We start from the raw sequence: 20,698 nt of genomic DNA, 5'->3' as shown, positions 1-20,698 counted from the left end.
CATTGCTCTCAGGTGGAGCGGCAAGTAGAACACACAACAAAAAGACTCATTACACCATGCCGTCAGTAGAGACAGGCCTATACTAGTTAAGGAGGGTGGGTTACTAGTTAAGGAGGGTGGGTTTCATATTATTTTAAAATTTAAAAGCAGTTTTCAGCCACTATGCTAATCCACTTAATGCTTGGAGTCCTCCAGTTTTTCTTCACCGCCTTCTTCTACAACAGAAGGCTCTGCCATGGAACACATCCCTTTACCTGCCTCTTCTCCACCATCTCCCTGCCCAAATACATATTGTAGCCCTGACAGGATAAACCAACATATAGTTAAAACTTCATTTAAACATCTACACTTGTTATACCCACTAGGTGCAAAACACGACTTCAAATTACATGAAATGAGTAGAAAAACTAAACTAATAAATGAAACCATTTTATTCAGTATCTCAAGAGCAGGAGTTTAAAACTTCAATGCCAAAACCTAAGTCTTATGGCTGAACAGGATACATGAAAAAATAATTTCTCAACCTGTTATGAAATTCTGTAGTAACCTGCTTCCAAGTTCAGTGCATTTGCTTGAAGGAGCTGTAAAACACAAGGGATTTTTCATAATCTGGATTGGTTTATTTTTACATGTTCAAGTGGGATATTGTATTAACACATTCAGTCTAAAGGACTATATTGCCCATAATAAACTCCTTACATCCCAATATACAATATTCCATACTGTAAAACATTTTGGACAAGGTTAGGTTTTTATGCAACTAATCTCCTAGTAAAATGATATAAAAACTACTAAATCTGAATCTCTCTTTTCATAAAGTTCTGCAGGAGACTTCAATAATACACCTCCTTTCAGCGTGTCCTTTCCTTACATTGGTGTTTCACTGATATAACTGCAGAGAAAATGGAATTCTAACCTGGAGATTTTATTAGGAATGCAGTGCTAGCATTTTTAACTACGGGTATTCTCATCCCTCCTCATGACTTAGGCAGATGCATCCAATTAATGATGAATCACTGCACATAAATTTCCTGTTTAGCGCATACTGGCAATACCAGCCTAACAACCTACAGACCTCAAAACAGGGAACAGAAACTCACTTGGTCACGTATCATCACCATTTTTGTCTACAGACCCCCCCAAAAGGTTTGGGTTCTGTTTTTGGTTTGTTTGAAGTGGGAGCTGCAGGTGTCCCAAGAAAGAAACTGTTCACTTCGGATTCCTAGATGAGCTATCATGCCATTTCAAAGAAACTACACTATTGCATGCAGATAGACATGTACACACAACACATTGCATACAATATACAACTACAGATCACTACCAGAAGAAAAATTTGATTTATTGCGACCCTAACCACTACTCGGTTGTGATAAAAATCATGTGTGAAGGAAACCGAGGATATTTTGATCACTAAGCACCAGGGCATTTAAGAACAGCCGTTCTTCTGCACTCTCTCCATCACTGAAAGGTGGGCCACGATTGCACAGGAGGTGCTGGAAAAGAGAAGAATGAACGAGACAAACAACCTGGTTCTGTTTAAACACGCTGCATCTTCAGAACGGGCGGAGAAACGTGCCTCCCAGTCTCAAAAGTAAAATAAAGCCAGAAGAACATCTGTCCGTATCCTCAACTGAAAATTTTGGTCAAGTTACTTTCTGAAGCGGAAAGTCCATTCTCATGCTGCCTATTTTGCTGATTAATTTTTGAAGATTCTTTTTCCTCTTTCAGGAATTGTCGTATCTCCTGCAGGAGCCCATTGCCCACAGGCGGCTGGATCAGGCTGTAATGTTCTGGTTCCCGATCCCTTCCAGGGAGGCCTGTGGAGCTGCAAACTCTGAGCGTTCAGACACTTCAAAGGCACTTTGGTTACTCCTCATCTCTCTCTGCTGCAAGCACGGTACTTGAACAGACCAACACCACCAAGGAAACTGATCCCAGATAACCCTCTTCTTTTTTTAAAAATAATGATTGATAGAAGTGAACAACTTCTTCATACATTCAGATATGAACTTGACATTTCAGTGATCATACCTGAAGTTTAAAAAAAAACCCAAAACATGCAACACATTTTTGGTGCCATAGACACGGAAAGGTTCCCTATAGAAGGTGACAAAATCCAATATGCCACTTAATATAATATTTTATTTTAGAACGAGTGATGATGTCTCAGAGATTTTTTAAAAATAGGTTGGTACGTAGTTTCATTTGTCTCATCTTGAAAATTACCAAACTATCTATCCTCTGAATAGCCTCATGTAAACTTCCACAGCATGCGGTCATCATTTAAACACTACACCGAAAAGATTTCAGTTCCCTTTCATTTATATCACTTTTCATATACTTTGACTTCAGCTTTCAGAGTTAGAATCTTCAAGCATTTTTAAATGTATGTAAGAATATAGCCCTGTTTGACTTGTGAGAATGGAGATATCTATGAGCAACCAAGAGTACTATTTTGGCTATCACCTTCTTTTCTTAGTCTTAGGTGTAATTTTCTGCACAAGTTCATTGTCCTCAATCAGGCACTATAAAGCATACACTTAAATCAAATGGTCTCCAGTGCAGGGGACAAGTTGTTTGTCCTCCACTTTGGCTCATTAATGGCTTTTAACCTTCAACAGAGAAATGGCTTTGAATTTTATTATAAGCTTCTTCTCACTGACCCTTTTGATTGCTGAGGTTTTAAAGAACACAACCAGAACCACTGCAGACCACATAATAAATAAAACCAACATAATAAAGGTAACGGGGTCTTTCGGAAGTTTGCAAGGGCTCCAGGAGATGAGCAGTTGATTCCTTCAAGCTGAGCAGAGAAGCATGAAATGAACTTCAGTTTGCAACAAACTTGGAAGACATGTAACAAGGAACATGTCCCATTTTATTATTATTTAATACCGGGACTGACAAGGAGTTTTAACAGCAAAGAGGAAGATCCTTTAATGGAGGAAAGCCTCAAATCTGGAGTGATCCGGAGGCACCAATTATTATAAGTGATGACAATTTTAGATGTCTACACATGCCAGAATGTAGTTTCTATTTTAAAGCACTATAAACAGTCTATTGTAACTGAGTGGAACAACATTCCATTGATTCTTTAGAAAACAAACTTAAGAAAACTCTTAGAAAAAGCAAGTAGAAAGCTTGCTACTAGCTCTAGTGATAAACTTATTAGTTTTCACTCTATGCAAAGGAAATGGAACAATATTAAGGTGAATGAATTTAGGTGTAGATCAAAACAATGAAGGATTATGCTGCCAGGGAGTGAAGGATTATCATCACTTACCTCCCTCATCCAGAAGCTTCCCACTCAGGGGCTGGGATGTATCTGAAGAGTAACATGTAATGGAAATTTGTAGCATTAAATTAACTGCAGCTGATTGGAAGCACCTGATGGAGAAGAGGTGAGAATACCTGCTGTTTTAGAAGTGTGAATAGGATAATCCCCAAATCTGACTTTTTCGTCTTCTGCCCTGACATTAACTATTAAGGTTAAAATTTGCCTGAACACTGGAAAAAATACTATTATAGTCAGTTACAATAAGCTATTGGAGAGTAGTTTTGCAGACCAATACAAAGAAAAATTGCTCAAGTTATGGTTTTTAACTGAGACCATAGCCTCACGACTGACACCAGGACAATAACCAGGCAATGCACTTGGTAGCAAAAGGAGATAAAGGTTTTGGTTGATGCGTAGCGGCACAGCCCAAGCACACCTATCATCTCCTCAGTACGCTATCGAAATATGTAAGTCAAGGCTCCAAAAACCAAAATCTTACCTAGTAAGTGTGTACTCCCTGAGTCCTGAATGCAGGTTCATGGCGGAAAAAGTACCTATGCATCCACGCAATCGTTTATCTCGACCAATCTTCCACGTTACAAACAGTGGGCTGTGTTAGGGAAGAAAAAAAGACATGATCACAGAAGCAATATTGACAGTCGGTGGGAAATTTCAGCAACAGTGCCCTTCCATTTCGGGCAGCGGGGGGCAAATCTCTAGAATAACTGTATCTGAGCAGGCTGTAGTATTTAGAAATGTCCTTTGCAATTGTTTTGGCTGTACTAGAAATGTGGCTCATGTGATATAATAGAAAATAAGATCAGTGGAATAGTTAATGGACAGAATTAAACTGCTTGGTAATATATGACGTGCTCAGTGTCCCTCAATGTTACCCATTAACCTTCTCCTATAAATGGGAAAAGCCTCAGACATCTGTATGTAAGCAAACCTTTACAGAAGGGAAAAATACCCGTCACACCGGTCACCCCTCCACCTGAACACAAACACTTTGGTCCTTAACACTGCTGGCAAGGAACTACCAGAAACCCTTGGAACACAAGACAATTTAGGAACACTCTCCAAACTTAAAGAACTGCCTGGGGCAAGGGTATTTTCCCCATGAATCCCAAGTCAGTATTCAAGAATCTCAAAAACATCCAGGAGTGGAACAAAATCTCCAGTAAGTTGAACATGTCTCAGTTATACGAGTGTGACAAAGAAATGCTTCTACCAGACAGCTTTGTGCCCATCTATACACTAAGTTAACAAGAAGAGACAAACGGTACAGCTTTTGGGGACCAAGGTTTTCCCTGCAGCTTGAGGGCATCGCATCAACACACAAGCAACAGAAAACTACGCAAACCTGAATTTCTCAAGGGAGTGCACGTGGCTCCTGGATACCCAGTACTCTCAGTTCTAACAAACATTCATATTCCTCAGATGAACAGGGATGTATAGAGAAGAAAAAGCATATAAAATTTACTATTTTTCCAGAAATGAGACAAATCAAAGTGGAAGACACAATCAACAGTGCACTTTCCCTTACTGTTAGGCTTAATAAATAATAATGATTTAATAAAAGGCATTTTAGTAAAAGAACTTGACACAGGCTATTCTTCATCACCAACAGGTGCACTTTTCTGCAGAACAAGCAACCCCACGCCACCAAGCCAGGGAGCAGCTCCTTGTTAAATACCAAAACATATCTGGTGCTCATTTTCGCAGAAAGTCATAGCCCCTTCAGACATAAATACAGATGGTTCTTGAGACGCAGACCACAGCCATGTTGCTCTGAAGCTGGCAAGGTGCATCTCTGCCATTTAACGCACCTGCAATGGCCACACGGCCACTGGAGGAAGCACAATGATTCCTCCACAAAGCTCTCGGACCGGGCGTTGTTACCTGCAGCTGTGGACACATGGACAAACCATCACGCTGCATTTATCTTGGGGTTCTTTTTCATAGTGTCTGTACTATATAATCCATAGCCATTGCTACGATGATCGAGACATCTAAGATGCAGTGACCTACCCCAGGCCAGCACCTGAGAAGCGGGACATTCCAAAGCAAACATCATTACCACAGAGAATCATAGAATCATTTCAGTTGGAAGAGAGACCCTCAGGATCATCGAGTCCAACCATAACCTGACCAACTCCAGCACTAAACCATGTCCCTGAGAACCTCGACTAAACGCCTTTTAAACACCTCCAGGGATGGTGACTTTAAGGAGGGAAGGAGATCCAGAAACACAGATACAGTCAAAAATTCACAAAATGTCAAGCTGCAGTGGTTGCATGAAAAAGCAGTAATTTTCTTCTGTTACTACTATCAGCTGCAAATAATGAGCAGATTTACAACAGCGCACTGGAAGATTAACGATGCTGCACTGCAAGACAACCTTTGATAACTATGTCTTATCTGGCTCCTCATCTGAAGGATCAGTAAATTACAACCTGCAAGTTTTTCTGTGTTCTGTGAACCCCCCTTTCTAGCTATGTTAAAGACTCTTAAAATGTACTAAGGCCAAGAGCTTTATTGTATGAGCAGCTGCATGGATCCAACTGCATGGATCAGTGCACAGTGTAACAGAGGTGGATGTAGCTGTGCGGGTGCATATATCATACATAGGTATGAGGGGGGGTTGGATTCCCAAGGAATACCCCATATTCCTTGTCTCCTTCCGCTTTGCCTGCTGTGGCACAGGACATTCCCCCAGTGACGGCGGAGAAGGATGTTCCGCAGCCTCTGCGGTGGCGCCCCAACCACTCCAAACCTTCCAAAACCTGAGCATGTTCCTCCTCATTTCGCTGAACTGGACAAGTTGCCTTCTTTCAATGATGACGAATAGAAGAAGAAGCTGAAGTCACATCTTTCTTTTGGATATCCTTTTATTCCTTTTGCCCTACCCTCCCATCTCCCTTTTTTGTTGTTGTTGTTTGACAAAAACCGAAGAGCATAAAGCCAGAAGAGACTATTACCTAACATTTAGTAGAATGCAGCAAGTGGTATTTTACTAACATTTTCATGAAAGGTATCCCAGCTCCCCTAAACGTTCTCAACAAAACTATGAGATCGCAATGGCACTGACAACACTCTCTCTCCTTGCACAAAAACAAGCCTGACTATGATTCAAACTGGACTCCAGGATTATTCTCTTGACCTTTATATTTGGATGATGAGATTTATTAGCTGTAATACACTTAGTGGAGGGCTATAATTCAGGGACGCATATACACATTTACTTTCTCATCAAAACTGAATTCCTTCTAGGATGCATCATTACTGCTACTTTAAAAGGACAAGAGAAGAAAACATCCAAAGACTGTTGCCGAATGTCAAACAGATTAGTGAAACTTCTGCATATGCTTTGAAGGTCCTTGTCAATGAGTACCGACAGGAAAAAAGTAAAGGTTATATACACACATACCATCAAGACAGAATGTAAACCTCTGTCTATTGGCTAAATGAACCACCACTGGTATCCAGCCACACTATATAGCACAAAATCTGCCTACAGACATTCTTCCAGCCTTTCAGCTTCTGTATTCCCCCACATTTGCCTCTCTGTTCCCCAGGAGCCACTGAAGGTGTCAGCGTGTCTACACAGAAGATATAAGCCTACTGAACAGAATTACTTTTCATAATTACCATCACACATGATTTCAAAGTGTCACAGGGACCAGAGGTTCAGAACAGCCTGTGACCCAAGAGGATTCTGACTCTCAAAAATAAGGCTGAAACAGTTGCTGCTATCATAAGGAATAATTATATTCTATAATTTTCCTCATAAGCAATCCAACTCCTCCATCTTAAAAATTACACAAAGTAATGGGGACACCATCCTCCCCCAATGAAAAATTAGAAGGTGCCTCAAAACTTCACTGAGGTTCAAAACCTCTGGAAAAGTTCTGATTTCCTGCTGAAATGTTTTCCCAGCCAGCTTGTACCCAGCCATTCCTGTGCCAACATTGTCCTTTACTTTAAATAGTTCTTTTTCCCCTCCCGGTTATTATTCCCCAAAGTATTTATAGAAAGAATTCACATGCCTCTCCAGACCTCACTTTGCTGAGGTAAATGGGTTGTGTTCATTCAGTTTCCGCTCAGAGAGGATCTTTCCAGCCTGACCATACCAGCTCTTCTCTGCAGCTTTTTCCAGTTTAAAGTCACCTTCTTGAACATCAGTGTCCAGAACCGTCTGTGGAATTACAGAGGCGGGTCCCACACCTGCATTAATGCTTCTATCTCTGAACTACAAACACTGACTGCTACATTTTAGGATTAATTCTCGCAGCCTAATGTAAAGTCCAAGTCCACCGTTCAAAACTTTACAGAGCATTTCTAGTCTTATGCTAAACAAAGACAATAGAAAACCTTCTCAGAGAATCTAGACAAGCTATGCAGAGAAAAGAACTGGTTTATTTCTAGTGATGCTCTTCAGCTTTTTATTGGCATCCTTGGTTTCAGCTGCTTGCCTCTCTCCTCCAAGCCTGCAATGCTTCTCTTGTCTATTAAAGCCAATAAGCCACAAATAAACTTGCCATCTAACATAACTGCAAATCTGAGATCTGAGGCTAAGTGCCAAACTCCACAGATATCGATGTCAAGAACAGCTAAGTAAATAGGTACATTTTCAACCTGAAAAAGGATCCTGATCTTCATCTGTTATCTGCTTTTCTTAGAATAAAAAGGAAGGATTTTTTTGAACAACACATTGTTAGATCTAAAACGAAAATTTATACCTCCAGGCACTTGAAAGAAAACAGAAGAGCAGATAAAATCTTCAGTAAAAAGCAGAAGAGGCAGCAGATGTGATGCTAGGAGTCCAACGCCATACAGCAAGAATGCAGATACACATCACAGGCTGGAGACGAGGCCTCTTTTTGCCTAAAGAAGTTTGAACCCATGCATCCCACAAGAGTGGGAGAGCGTATCGGGGTGGAATGCGGGCAGCTTTCTGACCCTGGCTCCCTCTTGATGTAGTATGAAAGCTAAGATGGGTTTGGTTGGTTTGGGTTTTTTTGTTTCTTTTGTTTGGTTTTATTTTGTTTGCTTTTTAAATTCACAAAAGCAGGTGCTGAGCTTCCCTGGGAGGGCTCTAACAATCACCTTCAAATAGTTCTCTAACTCAGTTTAGGGTGAAGCATCTTATTAAACAGGAAAGCAGCTCCGAGCTTGGGAATGAGCCCTCTTGAACCAAGAGACCTGGAAATTTGCTTGTCTGTTGGGTTATCCAGCTTCTCATCATGGAGCCACAAACCTCTAACAGACTCTGCTGATAGTGTTAACAACAACAGAACATCCTAAACACTCACTTCCTGAAAGCTGGTGGTAGATCACAGAATCACAGGATGGTTTGGGTTGGAGGGACCTCCCCAGCTCCCCAGTGCCCCCCTGCCATGGGCAGGGACATCTTCACCAGCTCAGGGTGCTCAGAGCCCCGTCCAGCCTGGCCTGGGATGTCTCCACCATGTCTCACAGGTATCATTCTCCCACTAACCGTGTAGAACAGACTGCGTACAACGTGTTTCAAACTGTACAGAAGCAGAAGAAGGGACCAAATCCAGATCCTTAGAAGCATCTGTAAACACCTTAATCATTCTTCTTTCAAAAGGGTCTATATTTTGTAATTTTTCATTTGTTTGTGAGCCAGACACTAAAAAAATATTTCCAAGCAACCTGAAGACTATAAATTTTCCAGCCAGTCACTGCTGTTTATGGAAAAGTCTTGCCCAGCTCCAACCTAAATAGTAGGCAATTGTTTCGGTTATTTGCTATAGAGGTTGTCAGGCACTACTCCACAAAAACCAGCTGATCATGTCTATTGTTTTTCCCTACGTTCAAAACCAAATTAAAGAGACAGTTGCAACGCAGTAAGAGTTTAAATTAATATTGCTGCCTTAGATACAATTGCTGTCATCAAAAGGGGCATGCATACATAGTCTGTCTCCTTGACAGGCGGCTGCGACACAGGCATGTGTCCAACACCCTGCACGCTGACCCTAAGGGCTGGCCAGCAAACGCGCGGCTGAAGCACGGGTCACCCGATCAGAGCGCTGCCCCGCGTGTCACTTCAGCTACTGTTACACTATTTTCATTAATGAAGAAACTAGGACAGCCCTGTACTTCACTGGAGCATTTATCTGTTACAACTTCTGGAGAGCCGGAGCACTTAACATGAAGGTCACGAGATATAAACCTGTATTAACATTGGCAGAAAGCATCAAAACACTCATACACCATGCTTACTAGTGCCTTAAGCATATTTCTTATTAAAGTTTTACAATGAAAAGTTACCTAAAACAATTATCGACCTGCTTGCTATCCATTACTGAAAATATTTAGACTGAAAGCAAAAGTGTGCAAGCTACCTCAGTAATCAGCTATCGCAGTAAGAGTCAGCAGGCCCACAACTTACACCGACATCAGGGAGAAAGCATTGTTGAAAACATCTTCATGTAAAGTAGCGCTGGATACAAGCTGCCTTTTATTTATCAGCACATTTAATTAAAAGGTGTGGGGGTTCTTTAAGCTGGGGCGAGAAGGCAAGAAGTATGAATATATTTGTCTTTTTCTGGTACCGTCAGAAGCAGTTTCTCTTCCTTGTGATGGATAGGGAGGAAGAGAAAGGGGAGGAAGGTGGGAAGAACAGGGGAAAGGATGGGTAACAGACCAAGAATATTCCTCTACTTTCATAGAAGATGAGAGACAACTTTCTTGGTTTCAGTGGAAGGCTTCTAAGTAGTAAACAAACTTGTAGGACTTTGAAAAGGGTTAAACTTGATGAACTGATAGATAAACTTATATTTAGACATACCCCTTAATTATAGTTATTTAACCTACCATCTTTTGCATCCAGAGAAGGAAGGAAAGTCTCTACAGCCCTCATGTTACCCCACACCTGGGGCTGCAGGACCAGACACTCGGAAGAGTCGCACGCTCATCCCTTTGGAAGGCCCAAGGGCTCCTGAGGATTTCCAAGGTACAACGTGCCCAGAAAGGACTTCAAACAAGCACAGCACCAACAGCAGCTCTTATGTTTTTGTTTTACACAAGTGAATGAGCTGTTGTTCCTACATTCGAGAAATGTAAACATTTCTACTTCTTGACATAAAGCTTCATCTTATTTGGGATCGTTGTACACCTTCAAATAATGCTAAACCCTCACGCCATACTGTTTCAAACTAGAAGCATCTGGATAAAGGGAAATTACGGCTTCTCCTCAGAGCAGCATGCGATGCCAGCCTTCCTGAGCCGCGCAGAGCGCAGCCTCCCCGCTAACTTCGTTCAACTCCAGATGTCACAATTCAGTGAGCTAATCCACATTACTCAATACAAGAGAGCACAACTCAGTAACGAAGGAGGCGCGAACACGTACACCGATGGCTTTATCAGGGGCATCTACGCACGGAGGCACGGGATGCAGGTACATATGTTGAAAGTTTTCTAGTTTGTGATGAAAGGGGAAACTTGATGGATGATACTATGGAGCTGGTCAACAACAACAAATCTGGTGAGTGCTTTTCTGCAACAGCCGTACGAGCACACAATGTGGTGCAAGGACATTTTAGTTGAACAGATATGTTCTGGAAAAAAAGCTGGTAAGACACAAGAAAGTCAAGACAAGCGGTTGTGAATCTCCAAAGAGGAATAAGGGAGAATGACACCACCACCACCTCCCTACCCCCACTTTATAAAGATGGAATTAGATAAATGTAGACAATTAACGCATAAGATCTTTCTGAAAGACAACAGAAGCAAGAAAACAAAGCAAAAGTCAGTAGCTCCGCACAGGAAAGGAAATTTCCTCACAGGAAATGGACACAAATGCAAACCAAGAGTAACGCTCACAGTAACAGATCCACCTGGAGAAATCTGAAATAAATCAGGTTATTGAAAAGACAGACAGAAAAGCAACAAAGCACAAGAGAGGCAAAATGAAGACAATCAATTTGCAACATGAGAGGTGGATATTCATGATTATAAAGGAAAAACAACTATCGTGTGAGAAGAAAGAGAAAGACATGGAAATTGTTGGCCAGTTACTTAACTCGAGAGACTTGGGGGGACACCCAGCAACAGAGGAGGCTCAGAAACACAAACTGTAAAATGTGCGATTTAAAAAATCCCAATGGTAAGAAACATGAATGGTGGGACTGTGTGCCTGGGAGGACGGACATCACCATCACCAGCGTCTCCTCAAACGCCTCCAGCAATACTGTAAATGTATTTGAATCCACCCTTTAACAGGAGAGGAGACCAAATGGCCTCCTGATGTTTACTGCAGACCCGGCTTCTGATTTGGTATGATGCAATGTAAGAGAACAAAGGGACAATTCACACACAAAACTGGCCGTTAAATTGGGGAAGAGACAGTTGTCATTATAAACCTCCAGGATTGGGAAAAAAAAACTGATAGAAACCACATTCATGTCACACTTCTGTACGCTTCCTTCTGTGTAGCAGTATTACACAAACTGAGAAAAAGAGACACATAACATTAACCAGATCCTAAAGATCAGAAACCATTCATTTTATTGCTTCAAGGAGTGGAAGATGCATAGTTCCAGTGAGGTTCAAGGTGCTATTCAACATTTGAGTGTGGAAGCCCTTTCTGAATCAAGAATAGAAGGCGGTTTCTTCAGCAACTTATCTACAAGTTCAAAGAGGGCTCTGAAGTGACAATGTAAAGCAGCACACAGATGGTAGTCCTCCTATTCTGAAAGGCAATATAAAGAGCCTTCTCGGGGTGGGGTAAATATATATATTTTTTTCTAGTATTAGCTCACCTTAAAGACTTCAGTCCTTCAGCCTAGTTAGCCTAGATGGAAACAAAAAGCTATTTTCCCCACTGCGGTTCCACTTAACACATTTGGACATGATTTAAAAAGCACTACTTGCTTGACTACTTTTACACAATCACAAAAAGAATTAGCTACTAAGTGTCTGAAATACATTACCCTGCCTGTGTTCAATTACACACATATACACAAACTACCCCCCCCCGCAATATACTGGGATAATGACTTCATCCAGCAACATTCATAAAGACTGGACTATGTCTGAAAACGACACAGACTACCCCGAACAGCAGGAAATTTATTCTGTGATAATGTTTTTCCTTATGGGAGATATGCTGAGATTCTTAAAACGGCTTTATATTGCATTAGTCCTTCAGCACATTTAGTCGATGAAGAAAGAAGGTTCATTCTTGCCAATAGATGACGATCCAAAGACAATCAGCACAATCTACTGGCTTCAGAAGCTGGAAGCAAGAGCTTCAAGTTTTCTATTAAAATACTACATAATTACTGAAAAAGTCATTAAATACTTCTGAGGGCACAGCCTATTCTTTCAGCCATTCTTAGGACTAAATCATCAAACCAGCAACTCTTCCAAATACTGTCTTTCAGAAACAAGCATTTAGAGATTTATAGATATAACAGACTTAGTATATTTGGTAGTTTTCCTGAAATGGCCACATGCCCTAGAGAGATCGGCCTCCCAACCAAAACCTGAGCTGCTAGGTGTCAATTTGTTTGCAAGTTCTGCTTATCTAAGCAGCTAATCTTAAGGAAGGTCAGAAAGCAGCTACTATTTTAAGAAAATCTAGTTTAAACAACGACATAATCGGGGTTAAAAATAAGAGGACTGCTTACTCGTAGGTCATTTTCTAGAGTGAACCTACGACACCTTAATTAAGATTGCATTCAAGATATTAAAATTCATTTTAAAACGGACATAACTTCCCAAATGCAGCCAGATGATGTGGTTGTTCATTCAACCGCAGGAGCAGTGCTGCTCTTCTTGTATACTAGATTACGAGCTGATGGAATATGGGCAGCATTCCAGAAGAGACAAGGTGAAAGTAACAACTTATAAGGCGGGGACGACAACTTTTCGGGATAGGACACTCAGTTTGGCACTAGCCTGTATTTACAAAGTGGTTCTTTTGCACCTCTCCCTCCGACTCCCACAAGACAATCCATAAACTTTGTGAAACGAATTGAGTTTCTATGACATATGTTCTTAAGTTCGCTGTTCACTTTGCTAAAATAAATATTTACATGTAACAAGATCCAGAACTACTCAGAAATCACACAAGTTGGTTATGTAGGCTTATTTAGCACTGCTAAAAAAAGATTTGAGTGTTTACAGTTCCTCAGAGAAACACAATCCACAGTAAAAGTTACATTCTACACAAGGAGAGAATCACAGCTCGGGACAAAAGCACTTCTACCCCCTTTTATACTCAAAGACAATGTTGCCAGCCCACAAGCGTGTTTGAAACCAACCAGAAGGATTTGTAGCAGGACTGAACTGCACTTTTGAAAACAACATTTGAAATGGCACCGTCCCCTTCCTCAAATTCCCATAATGACAACCTCAGCTGGGTGCAGACTGGGTTTGTGCGAGCGGCTGATCTGTCACACTGCGGAGTGTGCAAACCCCGGCCAAGGAGACACACCGGTTCATCAGCTCATTCTGCTTTGAGTTACAACACTCCAACACGTCCCAACTGCAGTTCTCGTCCGCCACAAGCTCCAAGATCATCCAGCTGGTTTATATCTCAATCAGCAGATATCAGGTTTATACATCTGGAGAGCTCTTAAATCACTAAGTTAAATTAAGTCATCTAGAATTGGGTATCTTCAAAACATCAATCCCTGGGGTTGTACCTCAGCCACTAAAGCCAGTTGTGTTTCCAAGACATTAAGATCAAGTTTAAGTGAGGGTATAGGCATGGCTATATTTTTAAATTTAGATTTTTTTCATTATAATTTAAAAAAAAAATAATAACTTTTAAAAAATCAAACCTTAAAACTATTTCACCCATACAGCTGCAGAGACGGCTTTCCAAGTATGACCCGAGTATTAGCCAACGCAGGATCACAAGGTTATTCCAGCACCTTGGCCGCTGATCTTAGCAACGGCAGCATGAACACAGCCCTCATGTTTACTATTTCTTGTCAGAATCATGCATGCAACACAGAAACCATTAGTCACTCCAAATTTAAAATATTCTCTGCAATGATGAAGAACAGTGGCACAAAGCTGCCACCCACACAAAAGAGAGAGGGGAGGACACGATTTGGGAGTAGAGATAAGCAAGAAAAAAGGAAGGAGAAGTAAAATGGAAAACTCATAGTTCCTCCGGAAGACTCTGGAAATGAAGGAACGGTGGGGAAAGAGAAGAGCTTTTTCATCTTGCTCTGAATGCCGAGTAGAATGGGTCTGACAGTCTAAAATAATAAAAGCTAACAAAGTAAAAGGGAACTAGCAGAACAGGACAAGGGGTCATATCCTCTTTACAGCACAGCAATGGGGATGCCAAGGCTCCTCACCAGGGTATTATCACAGTACTTTCTGTGATCATGCACACCATGATCCCCTGCTCTTCCATATTTACCTCTGACTAGTCGGTTTAGCTGTCTATCTTGTAAACTTCTGCTAATCCTATCCAAGCCCTGGCCAGCAAAGGAAACGCAAACGTGCTCCTCAAAACCAAAATCTATTTCCACACCAAAAATCACTGAAGACAAACAATCAGCTTTCATTCTTTTAAAAGGCTTATTGTTTTCTCTTCGTTCCACACAAGGTGCCTCAGAGGCTCTGGGCACAGGTCTGGAGGGAGCGATGCAGCTGCAGACAGACACCGCTCAGCTTATCGGAGCTGCCCAGCGCCAGCCGTGCGAGAGCAGATAGGATGGCTCTGCTCTCAGCCTAGCTGATTCTGGCTCTTCTTAAGCAGGAGATCACGAACTGCTGAACAAGACACCCTTTTATAACAAAGCCACTACCACATAACACCCCTCTGATCGGCATTGCCAGCCTCACACAACTTGAGACGTGACGAGCTGTTACAGAATGGGAATATATGACCAAAAATCACAATTTATTCAATGAACACTAGAGAAATAGAGCAGTAAGAGGCACTGTGGACACTGCTCAAGGGAAAGGTGATGAAAGCAGGTGCGAGTTTGGATTCCCCAACTCCCATTTCTTACCAAGACGGAAGCCATCCAACCCACAGGCTTCCAGATGGAGAAGCCACAGAAGCCCATCTGCACACAGCTCCTTATGGCAAACAGTAGGACACTTGTGCCAAATACCATCGGTAGACACAAATTTAAAACCCAGTTGTTTATTTGGGAACTGACAGCTCAAGTGTCTGTTCCTGCCTCCACCAGACTCTGGACTCACTACGCCCCAAAATTCATTCTTCCACGCATTGTGCTCATTTCTATATTTCATGTGGCTTTTATCTTTTGTTTCCCTTCCCCCTCCCTTTCCATCTCCTTTTCCATTTCTGATCTCCCTCTGCCTTTTTCATACTTAATCTAGGTCTCTTTGTGACCAGCTTTTGAAAAGGAGGGAGAATAAAGTAATACTCAAGATATTGCACACCACATGCCCATTACAAGTCATTGAGGGATGACGCCTTTTCCCTAAACGGGTCACTATCTGCTTTCATAAATTCTTGAAACCTCATTTTGATTAAAACCTCTGGAGTATTCAGTATGTTCCCAAAAAGCCAGTATAAAGTTCTGAGAAAGTGGATTTTGACTTTTGGAATGCAAACATGAGGACTTAACTCCTGTTATCAACAGACTGCTCAGTCTCTCAAGATAGAACACGTGTTTATTAAACACACCCAGGGTAAGGACTGTACCCCCGTGCTTTAATGTCAAAAGCAACCAAGAACGAGTGTCAACATATTCTAGGTTATTAAGACACCGTAACTTTAACATTGAATAAAACTATATAACAATATGTATATTTACATTATAAAACTGTTCACATTGATGCTCTGACCTACTTAAGCAAATTATATTTCCCTAATTGCACGATTATGAAACAGAGCAGAAAAATCAGACTTTATGAAGTTAATAAATCAATACGGTGTTATTACAGATTATAAACATCGTTACTACGGAGTTCGCACTCACCTGACTATGACTTTCTATGAGGAATATTTAAATATTTCTAAGAAATATAATTTTGTTTCCCAATACATTTATTATTAGTCATGCATAATACTCCTTTTAATTAACTCTAACTTCAGATTATACATTGAAATTATTGGTTTGTTAACAAAAACCATTCACAAAACCTATTAAAGCAAAGCCAGTATTTTCTCCCTGGTTATTCCTACATCTCTCATACCCCAGAAGACATTAAATGACTCCATGTTCCCTTTTGTAGCAGGAAACAGGAAAACTCTGCATTTGGTCCAATAAATAGTTTGCATCAAGTAACTCTGGCTACATTTTAAGTGTTTTGAACCAGCCAGGTCCCAGCCACAACCTCCCCACCCCATTTTCATTCTAAGAAAGGGAGCAACTTAAAACCACATGCTGCTCCCATATCTACAAATGAGCTCGAGACCCATGTACCCCATGTTCAAGTGTAGTCAGATTAACAAGCATGTTCCAAATTATCAAGTGTTCCAATTACAAAGCACTTAAAAGGACTGGCACTACTTATCCGAACCCAGCAACCGCAGTCTCCTCTAAGGGAAGACCACATAGTCCTGAATTAGATACGCTAATATCAAAGAAAAACATTTGAAAGGATGCAACACAGTCACCTTAAAAACATACAATTAGGAGCTGTGCAAATCAAAATTGCAACCATCTCAGTACCATCAAAGAGCTCACACATAGTTTATGATCATTCTACTTGCAAACTGGAACTGACACAAAATACTTCCAGTGAAAGCATCTTCCTTTGAATAGCAATCAGTGCACTGAAAGGACTCAGTAGAACCCTTTCCTAAAATTCCATGAAGTAAAATATATCCAAACCCAAATATTTTAAAAACACCACATCCAAAATCTTTCCTTGGAAATCACCAGCAGGAATGCAGCAACCAGTGGTTTGGAGGAGCCAGCATCAGGTTTCTCCTTCCATAACCAGCGGGATAGTTCAGGCATTAAATCAGTTTTCAAGTGACAGTGAAAACCTTTCTCTAGGCACTGAAGGTCTGGAAGTTCGGTGCCACACCACCATTTCCATTCTTCTAAGGAGCGAGCGATTCCCTGCTCGCACATCATTGTTGCATATTAACTACAAACCAAGAGCCAGGGAATATTGTTTTGCATAGATTTCAGACAGCAGCTTCACACACAACTCCCACCTTCAGAGTCTACACACGCTGCCTTAAAAGAAGGTCTGTTCTCATTGCCAACAAAGAGACTGAATCTTGCCTTCTGATTATTTGACAGTTTTACGCAAACTGCCAGCAACCATTAGCAAAGGGGATTTTCATAATTTTGTTCTTGTTGTTCTGCTGAAATATTACCCGAAGCAGTTAATCAAGACACCAGTGAAAAGCAGTAGCTACTAAAAGGTCACACAAAATTTTATTAGAGCTGTAACTGGGATTCTCATGCCACAAACGAATCATAAGCTACGTTTTAATGAATTTCAGCTAACTGCAAAACATATTGTTCTTCCAAAATATTAGATGAACGAGTGGAAGGAGGCAGAAACGTATGCAACTTGTTCTGGAAAATAATTTTGTTAATTAAATTTGCACACTTTATGCATACAAGACACCAGACACAGTCATCAAGGCATCCATTTGGACCTTAAAATGCCTTTTGCTAGTTGCCAAATGCACAACGCATGCTGAGACACGAGCACCTACGGGCACGCAAACAGCTGAACGAAAAAATTACGCCAATAAATGAAAATCTTCCAAGCCTGTGAGAAAGGAACATAAAGGAGTTTTCTGCCGAACTGGAAATCAGTCCAAAGGAACGAGAAGTATTTAAAGAAAGATAAGAAAAAACTGGAACTATACATGCTTTTTTAATAGCGGTAATATGTTACAAAACTTCTATGCCAAGGTGTCAGCTGACAGGAGAGGCTGCAATTCATTCAGAACTACTCCTTTAAATATCATTGATGCTTCTTCATGTTAAACTACGTGTTCTAAAGCTCCACTGCGTAACAGGAGCTTGCAAGAGACCTGAAAGGAGTAACAAGTTACATTAGAGAACACTTAAATATTTTTTAAAATGTGTAACTTTGAAAATTTCATAAACATTCTATTACTTCAGTACTGGTTTTAAGAAGCTTACGATAATGTTGCAAGATAAATTAAAAAACAAGCCTCAGCAGAATATGAATTCGTCCTCTAATTCAGACTTCACTAACGCTACAGCTGGAATGAATTAATCTTTTGGATCCCACGAATTGCTGTTAAATCAATGCACTCTAGATTGCACTATTTGTATAGAACTAGCCATGTAATTTAACCAATGAGACAACGGTTCAAAGGCAAACTAAATACAGTACTGGAATTAGAGCCAAATGGAATTTATATTTTTGTCACAGAGAAGACATACTAAAGGCAGCACTTTTAAGACTGACAAAGATAATTCAAAATCAAGGAGTTCTCACTGGTTTGAAAGTAACGTCTGTTACCGAGACTGTATGCTTTCAAGACAGACAGACGTGTGTCAGTCAGCACAGATGTAAAATACACAGATATCAGGCCTTCAGATGAACAAGATGATCTCTCAATATCTTTCCAGCCCTTAAATCACAACTGACTCCAGAGATGGCTGAGTAACAGTGAGGCTCCAAGTTGTTGCCTAAATAAAAACAGCCTCACCCAACCTTCCCATCCCCAGACAGACAGCCTGGAACAAACCCGCGTGACTGGGGAACTGCTCCGGTTAAAACATCTCTCCTTTTTGCCAGTTTAACTTAGACCAAGCTTGTTTCCCTGTGCAGGAGCACGTGCAGGGACGCCAGCTCAAAAAGAGGGGAAAAGGCAAAGGGCCAGTGAAATGGGCAAGGATGAGGAGTGCTTACATCTGCACTCCAGGACAAGAAATGCATGCAGCCCAGCTTAAACAAAAAGGAACAGCACTAAGATTCTAAAAGATAATTACTTTTATTAGGCCAGCCTATATTGCTGGGAAAAGCAGAGGAGCTTTCAGACACGCGGCTGCTTTGGCAACTTAGGCAAAGCACAAAACAACAAAACTGCTCCTAATAACCATGCTAGCCTCGGAACAAGAAAAGCACTTGGCATTTAGGCAACAGAGAAGTGTGGCAGCGACAGGCCAGATGACCCGTCACCGGTCCCTTTGGAAGAGGGATAAACGGCAGCAAGTGGCAGACTGAGGCAGCTATACATGCAGCCAGCGTCTCTACTTGAGGCCCCAATTATTTTTACACAGCAGACAAACCTTAGTTACTCTCAGGCATTTTCTGAGCGAGTATCATACTGTTTACTACGTGCTGTCACTAGCCATACAGCTAGACAAGCAGTAAACACAAAGGCCCCAGCTCCAGCACAGGGAATTACTGGAGGATACAGCAGCACCTTCACAGGCTGCCCCTGTTCTCATGTCCTTGCAGCAGTATCTGCCATTGGCCACCCCTGGGGGACAACACAGGGCTAAGTGGATCGTCATTCGGGACATCGGTTCTTTCAATGTCTCTTATCAAACACAAGTTCACACAGATACAGAAATGCCAACTCCAATACAGTAATTTCTCATCCAAAAACTGCACCCACATTGAAGACTGACAAGTTTAGGGTTATGCTTTCATTACAAGGGAACAAATCTAAAAAGTTTAAAAACAAAAACCACAAAACACCATCCCGTATGAACATTAATGAAGATTTATACTCAATAACTAGCAATGCCACCGAAAAAAGGCAGTTTCGTATTGGCTGCTTGTTTTCTTATCCATGCCTCATTGTCTCTTTTGCCATCTCAAGCTTTCCTGTGGTCATAATTGGGTCAGAGCGAACATCTTAGGCACAATCCACCCTCGCTGCATCCTGTTGATCCTCGTCAGAGCAGACAGACCTGAAGATGAGGAAGGAGCACTAGGGGAACGGGATGACTTCACTGACACACAGCTGTATCGGTGGCACCTGACCAGCAGCTGGCATATTGCCCAGCAGATGCAAAGGCAGCAACCACACAGCACATCTATACTGACTACGCGGTGATTCAGCAGAGAAAACAGCAGCGGATACGCCGCAGTGTATGAAAACACAGGCTGGGTGCTCTGGAGAGTAAGCTCAAGTCACTGAAGAAAACTTAAACTCAGGATTTTCACAGGGTTATTTTCTGAAATGCTGCCAGTTCCACACACGAGGTCTGAGAGGGAAGTGGGCGATACAGAGGGAAAGGATTCAGGCACGATGGGAACAGGACAAACTTGTCAGGCACGGACATTAGTCACATCGGAATCAGTCAGACCAGCATGTTAACCAGAGTTCTAGAACTTCCCAACACTTCCAGACTGCTGCTAGAAACTTCACAAGTTCACATGGGAAGCCCAAATGCTTTGCCTCACCTGACACCCTTAAAGTCAGAAGCATCTCCAAGACTTGGTGGAAGGAGGACAAATCAGTATAGTGTGATGCTCAGAGGCTGCCAG

The 20,698-nt window shown here is 41.4% G+C and overlaps 1 protein-coding gene across 3 annotated transcripts in view; it reads right to left on the bottom strand.

Annotated features, from left to right (window-relative positions):
* Nucleotides 1–20,698, bottom strand: part of AMMECR1 (AMMECR nuclear protein 1) — a 92,168-nt gene that overhangs the window by 31,968 nt on the left and 39,502 nt on the right. For 2 of the 3 annotated variants that reach the window (XM_065077259.1, XM_065077261.1), the window contains exon 3: nucleotides 3,780–3,890. The exons of the other annotated variant lie outside the window; for it this stretch is intronic. In XM_065077259.1, the coding sequence (XP_064933331.1) occupies nucleotides 3,780–3,890 (111 nt within the window). The remainder of the gene's footprint in view (nucleotides 1–3,779; nucleotides 3,891–20,698) is intronic. 3 annotated transcript variants of the gene reach the window in all.

Source organism: Columba livia, chromosome 12, assembly GCF_036013475.1.
Source record: "Columba livia isolate bColLiv1 breed racing homer chromosome 12, bColLiv1.pat.W.v2, whole genome shotgun sequence".
NCBI lineage: Eukaryota > Metazoa > Chordata > Aves > Columbiformes > Columbidae > Columba > Columba livia.
The sequence above is the reverse complement of the archived record's forward strand: the minus strand, read 5'-3'. Positions and strand labels throughout refer to the sequence as shown.